Source organism: Chrysemys picta, chromosome 7 (genome assembly GCF_011386835.1).
Source record: "Chrysemys picta bellii isolate R12L10 chromosome 7, ASM1138683v2, whole genome shotgun sequence".
NCBI lineage: Eukaryota > Metazoa > Chordata > Testudines > Emydidae > Chrysemys > Chrysemys picta.
The window spans coordinates 36,043,041-36,056,108 of NC_088797.1; the positions used below are offsets into that span (position 1 = coordinate 36,043,041).

The 13,068-nt window shown below is 41.3% G+C and overlaps 1 protein-coding gene across 6 annotated transcripts in view; it reads right to left on the bottom strand.

Annotated features, from left to right (window-relative positions):
- FBLN2 (fibulin 2) overlaps positions 1 to 13,068 on the bottom strand; it is a 193,979-nt gene that overhangs the window by 47,881 nt on the left and 133,030 nt on the right. For all 6 annotated transcript variants that reach the window (XM_065551187.1, XM_065551185.1, XM_065551186.1 and 3 more), the window contains exon 4: positions 5,916 to 6,045. In XM_065551187.1, the coding sequence (XP_065407259.1) occupies positions 5,916 to 6,045 (130 nt within the window). The remainder of the gene's footprint in view (positions 1 to 5,915; positions 6,046 to 13,068) is intronic.

The window sequence follows — 13,068 nt, forward strand, 5'->3', positions numbered from 1 at the left end:
AAAGGAAGGAGACAATTAGCAACCTAGGTTTTTTGTGTCCTGTGTTATACATAAACAGAGATGGGCCCAAGCCCCAGAACTGGAGTTGATCTGAACTTCCCCAGGAGCAAGGATGTCTGAATCAAGGGTTAGGACAGGGGTGGGCAAACTACGGCCCATGAGCCATTTTAAGCCGGCCCTCGAGCTGCACCATGTGGCTCAGCCCTACTCCAATGCTCCAGATGGGGCGCAGGGTCGGGGGCCGCACCACATGGCTCCCGGAAGCCGCAGCATGGCCCCACTCCGGCTCCTACACGCCCCAATGGGAGCTGCAGGGGTAATGCCTGCGGATAGGGCAGCATGCAGAGCTGCCTGGCCACGCTGCCGCATAGGAGCCAAAGACGGGACATGCCACTGCTTTTGGGAGCCACTTGTGGTAAGCGCCGCTCGGAGCCTGCACCCCCCGAGTCTCTTCCCCTGCCCCAACCCCCTGCCCTAGCCCTGATCCCCCTTCCGCTCTCCAAACCCAATTCCAGCCCGGAGCACCCTCCTGCAACCCAAACCTCTCATCTCCAGCCCCACCCCAGAGCCCACACCTCCAGCCGGAACCTGCACCCTTCCCGCACCCCTGCCCCAGCCCTGATCCCCCTCCCACCCTCCGAACCCCTCAGTCCCAGCCCAGAGCGCTCTTCACACCCCAAACTCCTCATCCCCAGCCCCACCCCAGAACTCACACCCCCTCCTGCACCCCAACCCCAATTTTGTGATCATTCATGGCCTGCCATACAATTTCTATTCCGTGATGTGACCCTCAGGCCAAAAAGTTTGCCCATCCCTGGGTTAGGATTTAGCCAATTACAGAAATGGGATCCTCACTCCCTGCTTATTTTGGCCTGTCTAGTACAAAGAGGGAACTGAAGTTGGATGAATGTTAAAATTTAGCTGCAATGTGGACTTCAGTTACTGTTCACATGGAAGCAGAAGGCAAATGCTCTAGGAACAGTTGCTCACAACCGTTGCATACATTAGTCATTGTTTTGGATATATGTTAATAACCATAGACTAGATGTTGAAAATTTGTAGGTTCTTTAAGACAATCTCAAATGAACGTACAGAACCTTAACAAGTAATCACGCTGCCCCAGTTACTGTCTAATAAATTGTCAGATATCTTTTTATAAGTACCATGCTTCATAGAGCAAGTTACCATTTCATTGGTCTCACATTAGATTCGTCTTTATGTTGGATTTTTGACAAAACTGCAGGAGCAACAGTAAATGAAATAGTGCTCCTTTGACAGCTTGGGCTATCTAAATACATTGGAGGGAAAATGACTGAACGCATATTGGAATCTGCACATTGAAGGCTATAAAGTATTGCACAATCGCTAAAGATAATACCAATTCACAAATGCCCAAATGAAGTGAATTATCATTATCACATAATTAATATTTATGTCAATGTACTACCCAGTCTTTTGCAATGAATCCTACACACTAGCCTACACAAGAAATTAGCCAGCTCTTAATAAGGGCTCAAATAGCCAAGTGCTAGTTTGAGATGAGGTTAGAACAGCACTGCTCATATCAACTTTTTCTTTCACAATAAGATTGTTAATTTATCACAGGAGGTGATGGTAGTTACCCCATGGCATTCAATTTATGATCCCATTTGCAAAACCCTAAACTTCACTACAACACACTGAGCACTGTACTTACCAAGTCCACAAATGTAGGAGACGACTGAGGGCTAAATTGTCCCTGGCCCTTACATCAGTTTATAGTAGGGGAAGGGGGTATAGGGAGCTGTCCTCCTTTAGCACTCTGCAAAAGCACCAGGAATGCTCAGGTGAACAGAGACTGCTCCCTCCAGACACCTATTGTCCAGCAAATGGACTCTGGCTTTGGTATTCCCTGACTCCCCTGAACACGGGCCCACATAGCTGATGGCTGCAGAGAGGGGGTTAGGAAACAGAGGCCAGAATGCATTGCTAAGAATTGAACTCGTTCTCTCCTTCCATGGGTGCATCTAAAAGGGATAACACAGACTGAGTGCTTTCCCTGCACGCTGGGGAGATGGGGGAGGACTCGTTCCTTCCTGGGGCACATCCCTCCTGGAGTTTCCCTTGGGGTGGGTGATTGTACTGCCTTTACTCAGGGCTATATTCAATTTCCACAATCAGGTCATAAAAGTGCATTAGACAAACACCGAATCCTACACATGTTTAAGATCCCTTTTTGAGCATCACTCATGTTTAGGCATAATTAGCAGCTAATCAAGCAAGGAAGTCGAGGAGCTAACTCATCCTGCTACACAGACCATCAGGAGATCATATGTAAATGAAGATATGAATATTAAATAGCTGACCTGACACCTTAATAAGTACATTTAGATGCCCACATTCATAGTGAATGGTTATAAAATGCTTGACAGCGCTCAGAATCTCCCTTCCTCCAGATGAGTGATGAGACTCAATATGTCCAGTTCTCATTTATACCTCTGCAACCCCACTGAGACTGCCCATATGAACTAAGACCAATGATTTCAGTCTAGTTCAGCTGCAGACAGCAATCAACAGCATGGAACAGAAGCCACATGTAAACTGGCACCAGCTGACAATGTAAGCAGAAATTCCAAGAACTGAATGGGATGAAAACTGAACTAAGCTCTCTCTTCTAGAGCTGGTCGCACCAAACCAGTCTCCTATCAAAGGCTGGTTTCCTCCCAGCATCATGTTGTGCCATTCACATACCATCCCTGTCAAACTTGGACTTTTCATCAGCACTGCTCCCACTATGGACAGGGCTGTAACAGAGAATTTTGGCTTTTAGGCCTTCCTCCAAAAGACCCACAAAATGCACTGCATGGAACTCAGTTTTTCTGCATCTGAAGAATGAAGGGCTGAGTCGCCTCTGTGAAGATTCAAACCTGCAGTTTCAGGGAGACGACATATTTCATACCTGATGTTCAGGCCACAAAACCGTTCCCCCTCTTTGCTCACTCTACTCTCTTGTCTTCTCAGTCTTTGCTCTAGCACATTGCATGTCCTACTGTGGCTTACACCGCTATCTATTTGTAAGAGCTTCAGAAATTTAATAGACAATCAAACACTGTACACAGCTGCACATTTAACAGCCACAGAGAAAAATCCAAAAAGATGTATTGGGCCACCTTTTCTAAAGTGAAGTCTGTTCACACCATTTTTTTTGTGTAGGCACCAATCTGTAATTGCAGGCCCTACTCCTGCCATTGACAAACTAGCCTTTGGTACACAGCAGCTTGAAGTATTTGTCAAAACATTGTTTCCTAACAAAAATGGCTTTTCAACTAAAACGTATTTTCATTTTGTTAGCAATGTTCTATGTTTGGTTTAAAACAAACAACCCCCTTATTAATGACTTTGAATGGCCACTATGAATGACAATGAATAGTTATGGGGCCAGGGAGAGGGAGTGAAAATGACTCTACTGCGAGGTAGTTAGGCCATGCACCTAGGATATGGGAGACCCAAGTCCAAATCTCTGCTCCTATGACTGACTATTTATCAACAGTAGAACTGCTTCAACAGTATAGGCTGAGACAGTCCCATACCAGAATAGACCATAGCCCAATGGCTAGGACACTTTCCTGCAATGTAGGAGACCCAAGTCCAAATCCCTTCTCTACATCAGGCAGGGTCATCCACATCAGAGGTGAATTCTCTAACCCACCACTGAAGCTGCCTCTCCCCAGGACCGTTCAGAGAATCTAGTCTTCATTTGCTTTTTTCATAAATGCCAAAATCAAAATGAAAAATTTTGAGTCAGGCTGAAACAAAACATTTTGATTTTTTGTTTGGCCGAAACTATTTGGCGAACTTGGCATGAAGTTGCAAATAGTTTTGTCTCTACAGAAACTGCATTTGTTGGCAAATAACTATTTGCTGAAAAAAAAGTCACCCAGCTCTATTCATTGCTTCATGTTCTGCTCCTCTCCAGAAATATGATGTCTGGAAATGTTGGTTAATTGTGTTAGACTACAAGATCTTTTGAAGATCTTTTTTATATTCCCTGTAAAGTCCTTACACTTAGAACAGTTAAAAAGCAATAGCCATAATGGAAAGAAAAAAGATATAACCATATAGTTTTCCCGTTAGCATTTTCTGTGATGCGACCAATTAAAGGAGAAGTGTTTGATTATAATATTGTTGAAACTTCTTTCTTAATTTTCAAGAGATGTGATTTACTATTATTATTCATTTTTCTTTCTGTTAGCAGAAACTATATCCTAGGAGCTGTGCAGACAGAATAGAAAGGCAGAGCTCCTGCCTTGAAGAGTGTAGAGTTTAAAATCACTTCATTTGAATGAAAGCATTACATTAATGTCTGCACAGCATGGATTCACAGTGCTGAGGATTGCAAAAGTTTTACTACAACTAAGATACAAATGATAGTGCAGAGGAGAATTTTGCCTTACATCTAAACTAGGAGCGCTCCACTGGCACTGGGTGACCAGATGTCCCAGTTTTATAGGGACAGTCCCGATATTTGGGACTTTTCCTTATATAGGCACCTATAACACCACCATCCCCATCCCGATTTTTCACATTTGCTATCTGGTCACCCTACATTGGCATAGGAATATTATACTGGCAAAGCTGCACAGTGCACTTTGTACTGGTAGAGTGAAACCAGCCCACCACAAACAAAACAAGCTATATCAGGAAAAGCACAGCTTTGCCATGTAATTGGGTCTACACAAGGGGCTGGTCAGGGATCACACCTCTGACTGACATAACCATGCTGGCAGAAGTCAACATTGACCTGGCCTTACTCATTGAGAGTTCCTTGTATGTGAAGCAAGCACAGTACAGCAATAGTGCTCTGCACTGCATGTATGACACCCACACACAGATCTAAGAGTAGCATATTTGCCTTATTTCTGAAGTAACTAAAGGCCAAAATCTACCCACAAATAGAGTCGTGAAAGTTTCATTGATTTCTCTGCATGTTTCTGAGGGCAGAATTTTAGCTCTAAACCAATATTATTTTGAAGACTTAATCATCCCCTAGAAATGATAAGCCTGCATACCTAATTAAACACTATACCACATAGTGGATGACCTTATATTTTCCTTACCAACAAATCAAGTTATTTGCAACACTCTCGGATGCATTAGAACAGACAGAGCTAATACATTTCTTGATGACACAGTGGAATATTACATTTGAGCATACAAACACCTACGTAAATTCTGATCAGTGTTTAAGGAATTCTGAAACCTTCTCTTCAGACCCAAACTGGAGAAATGTGCATAACAAATAAGAGGCCAGATCCTTAGCTGGTGTAAACTGGCTTAGCTCCTTTAACTTCAATAGAGCTAAACTGATTTAGACTGGCTGAGGTTTTGGCACATGGTTCATTACTCAAACCACCAGTTAATAGCCCATCTTTATTTATGAGAAAAAGTCTCTATAGTAATCTAAATATTTGTTTCTTGTCAAATTTTTTGTTTAGCTGGTAAATTAAACTGCTATTCAATAATGTGTCTAAGCTGACAAATTGTTCAGTAATGGGCCTTTCCAATTATATCTTTGATTAAGCTTTTCCCTATCGTTTTCTAAAATCTACTACTGCAGATATAAAAACTGAAATAAACTTCTCCCACCCTCTTCCAAATGGAGAAAGTAATAATAAAACAGCAAGTTTAATCTTAACAATGAGAGAGAAACAATACAAATTACCTCATTACAAAGTTTTAGAACTCTCGGGCACAATTGAGCCTGAATGCAATCAACTAAAATATTTAGCTAAGTATGATTTCCATGCCTTGCCCATGCAACTTTATAAATAACTAAACTCCATGATACAAATATAAAGCATAAAACTCAATAAATTGCACAAAACTCAATAAATCTGCATCAGAATAGGACTTGCAAAAGTACCAAAGGGTCTTGCCTTATAAAAAGATCTTCCACAGGTATCGCTTTCATCGGGTCCACACAAATCTCCTTCCTTGGCTGCGATCATGCCAGCAACACAGCTGTTTTCTTTTAAGTATGAGACACAACACTGCTGCTGAGCAATTCTGCAAAGATGGAACAGGATTAAGTGTTACCTGGCATTCAAAAGGTAGTGCCATCAGGTTGCAAGAATATACAGTAAGAATGTGTGTCACTGGACATAGAAATATATGCATTCCATGACCTTTTTTCACATGTATACTATACTATGTGTGACATCTTGTTGCCACTGAAGTCAATGGGAGTTTTGCCATTGACTTCAATGGAGCCAGGATTTCACCCATTAGATTGGAAAACGTGACTTATAATTAAAGACTTAAGGAGCTCAATCTGTTTATCTTAACAAAGAGAAGGTTTGATCCCAGTCTATAAGTACCTACATGGAGAATAGAAATTTGATAGTAGAAAGCTCTTCAATCTAGCCTGCAAAGATATAAACAAGAGCCAATGGCTGGAAGTTGAAGCTAGACAAATTCAGGCTCAAAATAAAGTGCAAATATTTAACCTTGAGAGTAAATAATCATTGGAATGACTACTCTGGTATTGTGGTGGGTTCTCTATCACTAGACGTTTTTAAATCAAGATTCTATATACTCTCTCTCTCGCTCTCTAGTTTAAACAGGAATTAATTCAGGGAAGTCCTGTGGCCTCCTGGTTATACAGGAGGGCAGACCAGATGATCACAATGTTCTCTTCTGACTTTATAATCTATCAATCAGCATTCAGATAACATAATGCCTGGCACTATATAAATACTATAGACCAATGGATTAAACCTCATTCAACATATAGCAGTGGTGGGCAACCTGCGGCCCATCAGGGTAATCTGCTGGCAGGTTGCAAGACAGTTTGTTTACATTGACCATTGGATCACAGAAACCCCTTTGAGAACTGCCAACTGATGTGCCAAGACTACTCCTGCTTTCCTGCCCTGGCAGCTTAAGACTCCAGCACCCTGTCTTGCTAAGCCAGGCACGCCCGACTGCTCCAACACAGACCCAGGGTCTGAATTACTTGCCTCACAGCTGCAGACTTAACTGAAAGCAGCTTACAGAAGTGTTCTTGCCTTTAACACTCAGATGCCCAACTCCCAATGGGGTCTAAACCTAAATAAATCCGTTTTACTCTGTATAAAGCTTATACAGGGTAAACTCATAAATTGTTCGCCCTCTACAACACTGAGAGAGAGAGAGATGCACAGGTGTTTGCCACCCCCCCCCCAGGTATTAATACATACTCTGGGTTAATTAATAAGTAAAAACTGATTTTATTAAATACAGAAAGTAGGATTTAAGTGGTTTCAAGCAGTAACAGACAGAACAAAGTGAATTACCAAGTAAAATAAAATAAAACACGCAAATCTAAGTCTAATACAGTAATACAATTGAGTACAGATAATATCTCACCCTGAAAGATGTTTCAATAAGTCTCTTTCACAGACTGGACACCTTCCTAATCTGGGCACAATCCTTTCCCCTGGTACAGCCCTTGTTCCAGCTCAGGTGATAGCTAGGAGATTCCTCATGATGGCTCTCCTCTTTGTTCTGTTCCACCCCTTTATATATCTTTTGCATAAGGCGGGAATCCTTTGTCCCTCTGGGTTCCCACCACCTTCTTCTTAATGGAAAAGCACCAGGTTAAAGATGGATTCTAGTTCAGGTGACATGATCACATGTCACTGTAAGACTTCATTACCCACTTACCAGCACACATGTATACAGGAAGACTTACAGATAAACCAGAGCCATCTGCAATCAATTGTCCTGGTTAATGGGAATCAAGATTCCAAACCACCATTAATGGCCCACACTTTGCATAATTACAATAGGCCGTCAGAGTTATATTTCATATTTCTAATTTCAGATACAAGAGTGGTACATTTATACAAATAGGATGATCACACTCAGTAGATTATAAGCTTTGTAATGATACCTTAGAAGAGACCTTTTACATGAAACATATTTCAGTTGCGTTCGCATATTTTCAAAAAATCATATAGAGTGCAATGTCACAACCATCTGCAAGCTCGGCTGCCTGCAGCTCCCAGTGGCCGTGGTTCGCCGTTCCTGGCCAATGGGAGCTACAGGAAGTGGCAGCCAGCCCCCGCCACTTCCCGCAGCTCCCATTGGACAGGAACGGCAAACCTGGCCACTGGGAGTTGTGGGCAGCCGTGCCTGAGGACAGTCAATGTAAACAAACTGTCTCACAGCCCGCCAGGGGATTACCCTGATGGGCCGCGTGCAGCCTTCGTGCTGCAGGTTGCCCACCACTGACATATAGTATTATACTCATGTTTTTAACCTTATGGTTTTGTGGTGGACCCATTTTGAGGTGATACAGGGGAAGTAGGGAAAGGATTTACTTTCTCCAGGCAGAACCCTTTATTGCTGGTGACAGCCAATTCCAGTGCCTGCCACAAAGTACAAGAATTGTCCAGTAGGGGGCATCCTGGTAACAGTGCACCCAAAGGGCATAAACTCAATCTTCTCCAACCTGCAGTCTCACAAACATGCACTGGTTGTAAGGGATGTTGCTTTTTAACAGCCAATGGCTAATAGCCAGTTAATTATCCTTTACTGACAGCAAGTTCCAAGCCAAAAATGGTTGTCAATAAGATATGTATGATTATTACAACAAAGAAACAAGTCTCCCTGGAAGCAAACTCCCCCCTCCTTTTGTTTTTCCCCTGAGAAAAAATATTGCCAATTCATTTTTTTCCTGATGCTTGAAAAAAAAATTGGAAGGAGATGTCTCATATTCCTGCGCAAACTAGCCCGTGACTGCAACTTGGCCATTGGCCATTCACACTTAAAATGTCAATGGCCAGCCGCACCAGGTTTAAGTTAATATTTACATTCTGGACAATGTATGAATAGTGTTATCAGTTAATCACTGGTCTGTGGTTGAATAAAGGAAGAAGGTCTTTTTTCCCTTTGTGTTTTGTTTTTTCAGTAATGTTTGATTCTTATTTCACTGTGAATTAACAACTAGAAAAAAAACATAGCCGTTTGTTTGAAATTTTAGTGGTTAATATCCAACCATATTTGAGGATTGAATCTAATTTTTTACTGCCATCATAAGACATCTGAAATTTTATTGATGGCTATTATGGCTCTTTAAAAACGTCCAAGAGACCACACTGAATGAAGTAGTTTTTGTGGACGTAAAGCACCAACAATCCAAAAATCATTAGCTGCTGTTAAAAGGCCGAAGTCTGCATGGATTAACGTTCCTCAGAAATATAACATTTTGCCATGAAAAAAAGAGTACAATGGTGATCCAGTGCTATTGGAATTGGAATTGGTTATTTTTATACTTGGAACTTCTTTAGGGCTGGTCTTCACTACGGGGAGATCAACGCTGCGGCAGTCGACACACCAGCAATGCTTAAATTGCAGCAAGGGAGGTTTAAATTGGACATTAGGAAAAAGCTTCCTAACTGTCAGGGTTGTTAAGCACCAGAATAAATTGCCTAGGGAAGTTGTGGAATCTCCATTATTGGAGATTTTTAAGATCAGGTTAGACAAACACCTGTCAGGAATGGTCTAGATAATACTTAGTCTTGCCATGAGGCAGGGGACTGGACTAGATGACCTCTCAAGGTCCCTTCCATTTCTATGATTCATGTAGCTGGAGTAGTGTCCCTTCGGTTGACTTACCCCGGTAGTGAAGACAAGCCCTTAGACATTTCAAGATGGTTTAATTTTGGGTACTGTACCACTGAACCATTAGCGGAGGAGATAAAAGCTTTACATTATGTACTCTTATTTATTTTCTATTCACAAACCCATTCTTAGATGGCTACGTAGATGGATTGTTGGACTCTGGGGCCTTTCTTAAAAATTCACACTGGTGTAACTACATCAATGTATTAAAAATTGGTGCAAGCCTCCAATATAAACATGCTTCACTGACACAAAGCAGGGTTTGAACCAGTGCAGTTCAACAAGGTAACATATGTCATGGGATAAGAAAGAAGGTCCCCGCAGGGATCTGTAACTGGCTAAAAGATAGGAAAAAAAGGGTAGGAATAAATGGACAGTTTTCACAGTGGAGAGAGGTAAATAGGGGGGAGGGATAGCTCATTGGTTTGAGCATTGGCCTGCTAAACCCAGGGTTGTGAGTTTAATCCTTGAGGGGGCCACTTAGGGATCTAGGGCAAAAATCAGTACTTGGTCCTGCTAGTGAAGGCAGGGGGCAACAAAACAGATTAAATTCAATGTTGATAAGTACAAAGTAATGCACATTGAAAAACACTCCCAACTATGCATACAAAATGATGGGTTCTAAATTAGCTGTTACAGCACAAGAAAGAGATCTTGGATTGATCATGGATAGTTCTCTGAAAATATCTGCTCAATGTGTAGCAGCAGTCAAAAGCAAAACCATAAGCAAAGGAATAGATATTAAGATAGAAAATATAAATACCACTATATAAATCTATGGTACACCCACACCTTGAATACTTAGTGCAGTTCTGGTCATCCCATCTCAAAAAAGATACATTAGAATTGGAAAAAGTACAGAGAAGGGCAACAAATATGATTAAGAGTATAGAACAACTTCCATATGAGGAGAGATTTAAAAGACTGGGACTGTTCAGCTTAAAAAAGAGATGACTGGGGGGATATGATAGAGATCTAAAAAATTACGAATGGGGAGAATAAAGAAATGTTATTTACCCCTTCAAATAACACAAGAACCAGGGGTTACCCAATGAAATTAATAGACATCAGGTTTAAAGCAAACATAAGGAAGTACTTCTTCACACAAAGCACAGTCAACCTGGAGATGTTGTGAAGACCAGAAGTCTAACTGGGTTCAAAACAGAACTAGATAAGTTCATGGAGGATAAGTCCATCAGTGACTATTAGCCAAGATGGTCAGGGATGCAACCCCATGCTCTGGGTGTTGCTAAACCTCTGACTGCCAGAAGCTGGGACTGGATGACAGGGGATGGATCACTCAACAATTGTCCTGTTCTGTTCATTCCCTCTGAAGTATCTGGCCCCAGCCACTGTTAGAAAACAGGCTACTGGGCTAGATGGACCATTTTCTGACTCAATATGGCCATTCTTTATGTTCTTATCTATATAAACGGGATGGGTGTAAACTCTGCTTTATTCTAGTGTGGTGCATCTATATTAGGAGTTTGTATTGGTTTGACTGCATTGATTTAGTTATCCCAGTGCAAATTTCCTTAATGTTGACAGGGCTTCAGCAGAACTTTTCTATGCTCTAGCAGTCACTCCTTGTTAATTTATTGCTGTCATTTCTTGGCAGTCAGTTTGACCCAGGAATTATTGGGTTATATTCAACACTATATCCATAATGTCAAAGAGAAAAGTCAAAACTAGCTAAAAAGATCTTACATATTTTAAACAAGGGTTAATTTACTGCTTAAAATGAGGAGGACTGGGGGGAAGGGGAAGGAAGAAAAATGTATACCATTATAGTTTTGGGTTGTTTTTAAACTTGTGACTCCTGGATATAGTAAGAAAAATCTCACTGTCTGGGTGCGCTAAATACCATGTCTGTATTAACTATACAGAGGGCAGGGCGTGTCATTTCACACATCATTCCCAATGAGCGGCATGAATTCCAAAAAGTTGCGCAAACTTTATACTAACCTTAACTTCACACCAATAAAAATAATTTTAATTCATATATTTTCCATTCCCCACCTAGAGGAATTGTTCCATCATGGAACAAGCAAAAGTTAGGCCTGTTGGGTAGATGAATAGAAAACATCCAAGGAAAACTCAGGTGCTGCAAGAGGCGGTGTGGGTGAGTTAGTTAGTAGCACCACAGCCTTTGAATCTGTACTGATCTAATGCCCCAGCATAGTGCTACGGGACACTAATGTTGGGACATTCTAGGTTCACCTCAACTGGTGTAAATTGGCATAGCTACCAGCCCCACGAAGCTGTGCTCTTTTGCCCCAGCTGAAGATCTGGCCCTTTCATCTTTCAGATGTGACACAAGATCAAGTGCACTTTTGATCATTTGCCAAAAAAAGTCTAGTTGTTAATAATTTGCTATCCTGGACACAATAGTAGTTAACCTGTAGAGTCTATGTCATCCTGTATTTTTCTGGATACCAACAGAACTGAGTTAGCTGCTCTGCAGGTACCTGGTTGCCCATAGGTACTTACAGGCATTTTGACGTACAAATAGAACATCTATATGTGTATCTGTATGATGCAGGTGCAAACAGCCATGCCTGCTTTAACAGCTCCTAAAGGACACAATCGGTTTTCTGTCCAGGTTTTCATACTGTGTCTATCATCATAGCATCTGATTGATTTATAGGATACAGATTCTAGCATTTGTTACGTGAAGTTTTTGAATCTTTAAAACATGTGTATGAGTCCAACTGTTGTAATTTTGCAAGTGCAGATGTGGAGCTTATGTTTTCCAATTCATATATTTGTTGTGTGTAAATACTGCTATTTTACAACCCAATGGACTGGATTTTAATCTCACTTAAATGGTTTTCAACAGTGTAGCACCTCTGACTTCAATAGATTTACTGCTCCTTTCCAGCAGAACAAGTTCAGAAATAAGACCAGCATCTTAAAATGCTGAAATCACTTTAAAGAATCCACATGGTTTTCATATTTGACACTCAAATTATTTTGTTTCTACTTCTGCCTCTTTTTCAGACTAGAAAGAGAAAGGGTATGAAATGGAGTTAAGTTAACATGTTATCCATGTTACCCTGCTCTTTTCTTAACTGCCATCCTTTTCTTCTCCACATTGGGATGAGAGCAGATATCCTCACCCACCTAGAGCAGTACTTAATGTGGCAAGCACTTCCCTTGATTCCAATGGGGCTATGGGATCAGTGGTGTCCTATTACAGGTGAGCAAGGGCATCAGAACCTAGCCTTTGGAACATATTCTCCCACCTACCAGATTAGTTGTCAAGTTTACCATTTAAGAAAAAGTAAGGAAAATAATTAAATTTAATATTTGTCAACAAAAGTGTAAAGAACATTTGGCTGCACTGTCTTAAAATCTAAAAACTCCACCAATCTGGGTACAACAGGGAAGCTAAACACTTGATTTTGTTTTTGAGCAGCACAA